Source organism: Notolepis coatsorum (assembly GCF_963971535.1).
Source record: "Notolepis coatsorum genome assembly, chromosome: 6".
Classification (NCBI taxonomy): Eukaryota; Metazoa; Chordata; class Actinopteri; order Aulopiformes; family Paralepididae; genus Notolepis; species Notolepis coatsorum.
The window spans coordinates 171901689-171912073 of record NC_140170.1 but is presented as its reverse complement, the minus strand read 5'-3'; the positions used below and the strand labels follow the sequence as shown (position 1 = coordinate 171912073).

General features: G+C 43.2%; 1 protein-coding gene across 1 annotated transcript in view; it reads right to left on the bottom strand.

The window, feature by feature from the left end:
* Window positions 1-3182: 3182 nt before the first annotated feature.
* LOC311230983 (large ribosomal subunit protein uL10-like) overlaps window positions 3183-10385 on the bottom strand; it is a 30116-nt gene continuing 22913 nt past the window's right edge. The window contains exons 2-7 of the mRNA XM_084317443.1: window positions 10072-10184; window positions 6531-6618; window positions 5054-5115; window positions 4429-4606; window positions 3863-3925; window positions 3183-3415 (exon numbers count right to left, since the gene is read on the bottom strand). Coding sequence (XP_084173569.1) covers window positions 3317-3415; window positions 3863-3925; window positions 4429-4606; window positions 5054-5115; window positions 6531-6618; window positions 10072-10184 — 603 coding nt within the window. The 3' untranslated portion in view covers window positions 3183-3316. The remainder of the gene's footprint in view (window positions 3416-3862; window positions 3926-4428; window positions 4607-5053; window positions 5116-6530; window positions 6619-10071; window positions 10185-10385) is intronic.

The following is a 10385-nucleotide window of genomic DNA, read 5'->3' as shown; positions in this document are numbered from 1 at the left end:
ACTGTAATTTTATGTCTGCTCATTTTACCCTTGCTATTATTTTTACATTTATTTCTACGCCCCACTATCCGCTGGGTGCATACTAGGACCATGTTTCGTAACAGATTACAGAAATTCAAGAAGCCTATTGGAACGTGAGGTTCTGATATGATTTGATTAATATATCTGCATTATTTTATCCCACTTTATGCGTTGCTCTTGCTGCTTGTTTTACACTTATTTTATGTCTTATTTCTTACTGATATAAAGCACTTTGAACTGCAATCCCATGTATGAAAGGTGCTATACAAATAAAGTTATTATTATTATTACTAGAGGAGACAAAATATTAGACCATGTTTACTCCAACACTATGGATGCATACAAAGCTGTTCCCCTCCCCCACCTGGGACAATCAGACCACCTCTCTCTGTTCCCTCTACCCAAGTACACCCCACTCATCAAACATGTGAAGCCCTGAGTTAGAACAGTCAGAATATGGCCTGAGGGGACAGACTCTGTGGTGAGCTGCAGCACCGGTTTCAACACACGGACTGGAATATGTTTGCCACCCAGGCCACCCTGGACTCCCACACTGACATTGACTCCTACACCTCCTCTGTTGTGGATTACATCAACTCCAACGTGGACAGTGTCGCCACCCTTAAACAGATCACTACATTCCCCAGTCAGAAGCCGTGGATGAACAGATCTTGAGCACACCCCAGCCATGTGCTCAAGAACTGTGCTGAGCAGCTGACGAGGTCTTAACTGACATCGTCACTATAGTAGCCCAGTCAGTTGTCCCAGTGTGCTTTAAAACCCCCTCCATCATGCCCGCTCCCTCTTCACCCACAACTGCACTCCTATACATGGCACCTACACCATTATCATGTTGGCAGACAACACAACAGTAGAAAGCGTACTCACCAACTGCATCACAGTCTGGTACAGCAATTGCACTGCCTCAGACCGGAAAGCACTGCAGAGCTTCACTGGTACATCATAAACGCATCACTGGTACAACACTCTGTGAGTCTATCCATCATGAACAGTGTCTGAGGAAGGCACGCAGCATCGTCAAGAACACCTCTCATCATGGACTCCCTCTGAGCAATTTTACGTTGAATAGACATTTAAAAGACGTCTAAATGGCCCATAGCCGTCTAGGGCTAAATTCAGTCTAAAGTGGGGTAAAAAGTTAAAGTTTGGTAGACGTCTAAGCTTAGACGTGTTTTGAGCGTCTTGGAACACTTGGAACAAAAATGATAATATACGATTGGTAAACACTCTGATTAACCAAAACACTTAAAAGAAAACTGGATGAATTATTATAATAATATGTGGTTGGCACTTCTTTATCATTGCTATTGTAGATAACTGTGGCAATTCTAGAGTTAATACATGTAAAAAAAATTATTCATTGATGACCCAAAAAAAAACAGTATCTACTTGGAGAGAACGTGTATATCTGCGTTTTAACTTTGTGTACACACTTACCGCCCATAATGGGAGTAGGTATGCGTTATTCATACATTTTTCCTGCTTGGGGAGAAGTCTTGGTTTTGGGGAGAGTAATACTTAGGGTTTCCAACCTGCTCTACTTCTAGAAACAAAACAGTGAACAAAATTTATTTTAGCAGCTTTAGGGGCTACAGGCGTGTAGTTCACCAGTTTGATAAGAATCTATTATTTGGGAAACAGAAAATACTCTGTTACACTATAACCACTTGTAGGGCTGGGCGTGGGCAATATGGCCAAAAATGATATCGCGATAACGATATCAATAATATCATATCACGCAATATCCATAATTATCTATATTGTTATAAGTATTAAAAAAAATCTATATATATTTTTTTAAACAACAGATGTATGTTTATTTTGCAGCAATTCTTTGTCGTTGCCGCCATCTTTAGTGTTACAGCCCCTCACACTCCAGTTCTCAGGCTGCAGCTGGTTTGAAAGCGAAAGTAAACCGGCTTCTCTGCTGGCTGTGGCTCCAGGGGAGTTGAACAGTTTTGGCTCCGCTAGTTTCTTTTCCATCTTTTGGTGTTTTTTTGGTGGACAAACCACCGCACATGTGCACCGTGACTGGAGACTAGCTCTGCTAGCACACAGCCTACTGTGTACAGACTGTGTCAAACTATATTTTACATTATAAAGCAAACAAGAGAAAAATACATCTCAATTTGGTCAGTAGGCCTATCGTCATTTGGACAAGCAAAGCCATTACTTTAAGTTGCAGGCAAGAAAGACAAGTCTGTCCACCGTCTCTGGGTTTGTATAATTATATATACATCTTATATATCTTTACATATTGTTTTCAAAGGCATTTTTTTGGTCTCATGAGTGTTTTACAAAGGTGTGAGAGGAGAGTCAAACAGACACGATAGACAAACAAATGATCTATATCCTTTGCTATTTTAAGCTTGTTCTGGAAGAAATTACTGTGAGTGTCAACCTTTAGTAAAGTCCTGTCTTTAGTTATCCTAAATAAATCTTATACAATTGACATCTTAATTATAACTTATTAACCCTAGTAGAATAGTGCATAATATTGTTCTAGAGAAAGAATGGGCATTCATTCAAGTCAAAGTTAATTAATCATGGATGATTCCATCATTCCAAGCTGTGAGAGAGAGACAGAGAGAGACCTGGAAAGCGAACAGGCTCTTGGAATGGGTGTCTGGGAGGAAGTGGGGGGGTCTTTCGATGTTGATTAAACGGCAAGCAACTAATGTCATGAGTGCAAAATTAAAGGACAATAAATCTACACTCAGTTGGTGCCAGATATATATGGGTGCCAGCATGCATTAAAATCTAAATATACAAGCAGAGGACCCATTATGAACAGTTAGCTAGTTGACAATGAAACCAATTGCAGATGATTCAGACATAAACCGTTTAAATGACGGTCATAACTAAATGGCTGATGACATTCAACTGTTGGCCAAACTGCACCAATATACATCCACGCATGAAGCCATTACATCCTTCCTAGTTTCCTTGTTCTCAGTAGAGTCCAAACTGACCAGAAACTAAGAATAATGGCTTATAATACTTTTAGCTTTACTTGGGCAATACATTTCTTTTTCAGCAAACATTTAATGTGGCTCCACAACAATGAAATAACCATATTAGGAATCAAGTGAAACACAAACAGTGAACAGAGGCAAATTGACACGTTTGGATGTCGTTTATTGAAAGCCAGACTTCTGCTAGATTCTGCATTAACAGTCGTGTTCACCGTGGCGCGTTAGTTGCAGAGGGCGGAGCGGTGGATTTGGCACAGGGGGTCTTCGTCGAAGAGGGCGAAGATCATGTCCTCCTCGGATTACTCTGTGGTCTCTGCTGCCGCAGGGGAGATGTTGAGGAGCCCGCGGGCCTCGCTGGCGCCCACCTTGTCCCCCGTCCTGATCAGAGCCACGTCGCTCTGGGGGAGGGGAAGGCGAGAAAGACACGAGTTATACCACCCAGATACTCAATTGCATCCTACAGAACATTTTACCTAGTTTGTGTCACACGTTACCTTCAGACAATCTACCCCATTTTAGGGGGGCTAAACATTTTTAAAGGGATCTGCATTAGTCAACCATTTTCCTGGCACATGTGGTCTATAGAGGGAAGCTAGATTAGCTCCATCACCGTCTAGAAAGCCTGACTGATTGTCGTGTTTGAGACCTGCGTCCCTGCCTGTCGTGAGATGCAGGCAGACAGGGATAGAAGGAAACAGGTTTGTTGTTTGCAGGGGGAACGACAGCACAGCACCGAACAAAGCTGCCCTGTAACTTGTCCTGCACTCTGAGGCAAACTCTTGACAAGTATCACAATACAGTTACTCAGATTCTAAATATACCACAATATAGATGTCGGGTCATACCTGGTCTGCCAGGGGGAAGGAGTAGTCAGTCTCCAGGGCGACAGCCAGGACTTTCCTCACACCCTGCAGGGACAAGACAGGTCAGACACTGGTCTCCACATCCTGATCACATCTTCAACAACAAAAACACTGGTCTCCACATTCTAGTGGATCACATCGTCAATAATAAACGCCTAGTTAGTTTGCAAGCTACCATTATCAATAGGCACATGAACCTGTTGGTAAGTGAAACTTGCTCTTACGTACAGATTCATATCTATAGCAATGAGACCCATACGTGGGCCATTTATGGGCAAGGGTTCCAAAAATCGGAACCATCCCTTTAATGGGTAATCTACAATGTGAGCCAATTACCAGAACAGATGTGCACATATTCTTTTAAGCCTGTGTAGTAGTGTTTGAGACCTGCGTCCCTGCCTGCCGTGGGATGCAGGCAGACAGGGATAGAAGGAAACAGGTTTGTTGTTTGCAGGGGGAACGACAGCACAACACCGAACAAGCTGCCCTGTAACTATCCTGCACTGTACATTTGGGGGGGGGGGGGGGGGGGGGGGGGTGACACTCACCTGGAGGAACCTGGCGCGCAGGGCAGCCTCGGTGATGTCGAGCACCTCAGGGCTGTAGACACTACCATTATCATACACCTGCAGGATGTTCAGGCCGACGGAGAAGGGCGAGATGTTGAGGAGTGTGGCCTCGCTGGCGCCCACCTTGTCCCCCAACCTGATACAGAGCCACGTCGCTCTGGGGGAGGGGAAGGTGAGAAAGACATGAGTTATACCATCCAGATACTCAATTGCATCCTACAGAACATTTTACCTAGTTTGTGTCACACGTTACCTTCAGACAAGCGACCCCATTTTAGGGGGGCTAAACATTTTTAAAGGGATCTGCATTTAATCAACCATTTTCCTGGCACATGTGGTCTATAGAGGGAAGCTAGATTAGCTCCATAACCGTCTAGAAAGCCTGACTGATTGTCGTGTTTGAGACCTGCGTCCCTGCCTGCTGTGGGATGCAGGCAGACAGGGATAGAAGGAAACAGGTTTGTTGTTTGCAGGGGGAACGACAGCACAGCACCAAACAAGCTGCTCTGTAACTTATCCTGCACTCTGAGGCAAACTCTTGACAAGTCTCACAATACAGTTACTCAGATTCTAAATATACCACAATATAGATGTCAGGTCATACCTGGTCTGCCAGGGGGAAGAGTAGTCAGTCTCCAGGGCGACAGCCAGGACTTTCCTCACACCCTGCAGGGACAAGACAGGTCAGACACTGGTCTCCACATCCTGATCACATCTTCAACAACAAAAACACTGGTCTCGACATTCTAGTGGATCACATCTTCAATAATAAACGCCTAGTTAGTTTGCAAGCTACCATTATCAATAGGCACATGAACCTATTGGTAAGTGAAACTTGCTCTTTACGTACAGATTCATATCTATAGCAATGAGACCCATACGTGGGCCATTTATGGGCAAGGGTTCCAAAAATCGGAACCATCCCTTTAATGGGTAATCTACAATGTGAGTCAATTACCAGAACAGATGTGCACATATTCTTTTAAGCCTGTGTAGTAGTGTTTGAGACCTGCGTCCCTGCCTGCCGTGGGATGCAGGCAGACAGGGATAGAAGGAAACAGGTTTGTTGTTTGCAGGGGGAACGACAGCACAGCACCACACAAGCTGCCCTGTAACTATCCTGCACTGTACATGGGGGGGGGGGGGGGCTCGAACTAAGCGTTGCTAGCTGCCGGAGTCATAGATATTATAGCTGGAGCTGCGCTTAGGCGGAAATGAGACCCGCAACAGGATTTTCAAAATAAGAGTATCGATATGAACCGAATGCCTATCGCACCAGTGCTACTGAAGTAAATCCATTCATCGCACAGACCGCTGTTGCTGTAGCATGTGCGATATATATGTCGCACTGTACAGCCCTGAGAGGAGCATGTTTTTCTGGAATTTCAGCCCTCATCCGAGGGCAGGGCCGATCCCACCACAGACACGAGTGATGCAAGGAAATGAGACCCGCAACAGGATTTTCAAAATAAGAGTATCGATATGAACCGAATGCCTATCGCACCAGTGCTACTGAAGTAAATCCATTCATCGCACAGACCGCTGTTGCTGTAGCATGTGCGATATATATGTCGCACTGTACAGCCCTGAGAGGAGCATGTTTTTCTGGAATTTCAGCCCTCATCCGAGGGCAGGGCCGATCCCACCACAGACACGAGTGATGCAAGTGTATGGCGATTGGTCAAGACGTCAGGTTCATGGTCTCAGACTGCGTGGGGCTGGAGCGAAAAGATGCCATAAATGCCAGTGAACCTTGAATTGTAGTTGAAATACCAACTAATAAATTTAAACCGCAAATCTTAGTTACATCAATATTAAGCAATCATAACAATCTCATATTTTGAAGGTTAAGTATTTAAAGTTCGCTATTGCCCATTTTAGCACTCCGATCTCAACCAGGAAATGCTTAGTTGAAGTTGCTCAAATCTAGTGTGATCTACACATGATGCACCGCCAAGCTACCGGCCCAGTGGTGCTGCTGCAGCTGCAGTCTCCAAAAGGTAGTGCAGTAAGTAAAGCGGCCAATGTGGCCCTTTGTGCAGCTCATACAGGCAGCGAGGACTTGGAGTCTCTGGACTCACCTTGTTGGCCAGCAGCAGATCTCGGACCTCAGCCAGATCCTCCTTGGTGAAGACAAAGCCCACGTTTCCTTTGATGTGGGGCAGAAGCCTGGGAACACAACAGATATTCAGCCACAGGCAACATTCAAAATTATAATTCTAGCATAGAGTGACCATGTGAAGCCGTCTGAAACTAGCGTCCCTGCCTGCTGTGGGATGCAGGCAGACAGGGATAGTAAGTAACTAGGGATTAACGTGATTCCATCAACACATAGGTAATATGCTCTTGTGTGTGACGCGACTTTGGGCTTCATTATTCAGCCAGTGTTGATGGAATCACGTTAATATAGAGAGATGAAAACAATACAATACGTTATTTCAATTGATATGAATAGCTAGTTACGTTAATATAGAGATGATAAATTAATTAAACGTAAAAAAAATTTAAATAAATTGAACTAAGTTATTTGAACTTGTGACCATAGCTGACGAACGAGTTGAGCCAAGTGCATCGATGTTAAAACTGAGTGACGAATGCATAATTTACATTACATTACGTTAGTTAGGCGTTGCAGTATATAGTGCGGCGCATATTGATGCAGGTAGGTATTATCATGCTAATATGGCATGTTCTGCGATACCCATTTCAGCGTGTGTGCGAGGGCTCTCGCATTATTATTATTATTGGCGTGGGGGCAAAACCTGCGTGTGTGCGAGGGCTCTCGCATTATTATTATTATTAAAACCTGCGTGTGTGCGAGGGCTCTCATTATTATTATTAAAACCTGCGTGTGTGTGCGAGGGCTCTCGCATTATTATTATTATTATTAAAACCTGCGTGTGTGTGCGAGGGCTCTCGCATTATTATTATTATTATTAAAACCTGCGTGTGTGCGAGCTCATGCTCATACCGGCGTAGGGGCGAAACTAGCGTAGATCGCTGGCCAATCAGAGCAACGCGGAAGGACAAGCCAGTTGCCGAAAGGATACACGCGTCCCTGCCGCGTGTATGCTTTTACCAACGCAGTTGTGTTTCCGGGATCCCGTTTTGCGCTCTGATTGGCCACTGACCTACACGCGTACGCCGCCCCCTCGCTATCGCCTTTGGGGCGTGCTCGCGAAGTTTACATAGAAACAGCGCGACTCCCAAGAGGAGTTAGTTATCACAGGCTGCAGAACGCAGGAAGAGCTGCCAAGCTGCTCACGTTACACGTTGCGCGTTTTGATTACGTCATCACAAGAACATATTTTCGGTGCTAAAACCCTTTCAGCCGAAAGAGCCTTTTTGACCATTTTCGGCAGATAATCTTCGGTGCATATAAGTAACAGTTTTGTTGTTTGCAGGGGGAACGACAGCACAGCACCGAACAAGCTGCTCTGTAACTTGTCCTGCTACATAAACAAACTACTTGAACATTTTATGAACGAGGAAAGCACCAATAATGGCATTTGATATGGGGTGAAAATACTTTGTTTATTCGGCTTATAAACTCATTTTGACTATCAGTTCATTTAAAACGGCATATCAAATTGAATGCTATACTGAGTGTATACTATTTACGTCACAAATACGGTTTCACAACTTGTTGCCGAGCACAAGGTGCATTAGTGTTTTGTTCCAAATGATCACAGACAATGAAGAAGACCGACTAGGTCTACGAGTGAAGACTACGACGGTCTGGGATCCGTTCAGCTCTCCACAGCATCAGATGCTAGTTTGGCCACTAAAGTCCACGATTAACAAGCAGAATCTAACACAGCAGTCTCACATTGCTAGATCCATCTCCACACTACAGCACTGTGCCAATGGAGTTAACAGGAGTGGCATTTAATTCTGAAAATAGTGACTCATGTATCGGTTTTAAATATGCTACAAACAGGATTATGGTGCGTTTCGTTTATAGATTAAGTTCTGACATGTTGCAAAACAGGTTATTTTTCTGTAATGAGTCAGGTGCCATGGGGGGTGCCTTGGTCAATTGAATTAAATTAAGTTGGATCTGGCAGTGATGATTGACGGGGACACACTTCTAACGTTCAGCCATGCATTAGGCGAGTAGCCCACTATTAGGACGTTTCAATACAGTCTACTTAAATTTCCCTCCGGGGATCAATAAAGTATCAACCTATCTAATAGAGACAATATGCAAATAAGATACTAATAATTGTCACGGTTCCCCGTATGAAAGTGGCTTGCAACTTACTGCTGGTCAAATCAACTGTTTATTTCTAGTTTTGCATAGTATTACATTCTTCTATAAACAATCAAAGTCCCACCGTAAGAGTTATGGCCTCATACGGGTCAATTAAACCTTTTTGATTCCTTCGAGCTAAGTTGAACTGAACATTTCACTGTCAAAAGCGCAAACTTAAACAAGGTTGCGTTGCAACACGGTTTTCAAAATAAAGGTAACATAACTAATACCGTAGTAGGCCTCTCAATTCTTATCAAAATAAAGTCCCGGATATACATAAAACATTAATTGGCATAGATCTCTATAAATGGCCCAAGACATTGATCACGTTAGGCACACCCTGAAACCAGTAACATCACAAATATGAAGCAGGTAATTACCCATAAAAATAAACCTTTCATGGGGTTATTTACAATAATAATTCATTTTATTTATAAAGCACTTTTCATTGTGAAACAAGTATGCATTGTTTCTTGTCCTCCTGGATTAATGCAATGGTGTGTGTGTTGTGGTGATCTCATTCAAGGAGCACTACACAAGCGCGCACACAGTTTGTTGTTTTTGTTCCATTAGTGATTTACACACTCAGTTGGTTCATTATAAAAGATAAACCTGAAAACTATTTTGGGTAATCATCCAGCAGTTGCTGTAAACAGAACGGGAAGAGATATCGGCACATTCAAAGACGTTACAAGCATTAGGGTTGCACGGTATAAGTATAGTATCGAAGTTCATATTGGTATAGTATCGTGACAACCCTAACAAGCATATTAAAATAATTTTAATACCAAAACAAATGTTTTTAGCTAGCTATTTGAGGAGTCCGATTGAATCATTATTATTTTTAAATTAGACCAGCTACAATTCAAGAGGTGCATGAGACTTCTAAAACTAAGGTCTCTAAATAGTGTCAGACAGATGGCCAGCAAAATGGTACACCCACTGAAAATGTAGCTCAGAATTTTAAAACGTGATCAACCATTAGGTCAAGTATAGAATCTGTATGATCAGTTTCAAGTATGGAGAATATCGTGATGGTAAACTTTGTATTGAAGTCAAAATATTGGTATTGTGACAATTTTTTTTATTATTAAAGCTCGAGTGTGCACTCAGTACATTCAAGTGTTTGAGACCTGCGTCCCTGCCTGTCGTGAGATGCAGGCAGACAGGGATAGAAGGAAACAGGTTTGTTTGCAGGGGGAACGACAGCACAGCACCGAACAAGCTGCTCTGTAACTTATCCTGCACTCTTGAGGCAAACTCTTTAAAGAGGATGTGAAAAAAGTTTGTTTGGCGTTGGTTGTCAAAGCAGGTATGGCATAAATTCTAAGTGCAAATTTCCCCTCAAGTGTGTAAATTATACTTACGATAATTTTTTGAAAATAGTTGGACTTCCACGTGACCCAGTCTTTCCTGCCCCTGGGCATCTTTGCAGTGCTTCCAAGGATCGCTTAAGTAGCTGGTTTAAAGACGAGGTTATCTGCAAGAAAGTAACACCATGACATTATAAGATTACAAAATGCACCACTAACAGCCCCCAGTAGACAAGCCAGTCTCTTGAAACACTGCTATCTTCAAACTTCCATTCCTCTCGAAACTTTGTTGGGTGGTGCCATCCTTTTCATCTGAGAAAACCGCGATGGGGTTTATTTTTAGTGGCCGGCTTTACTCCTTCCATTTA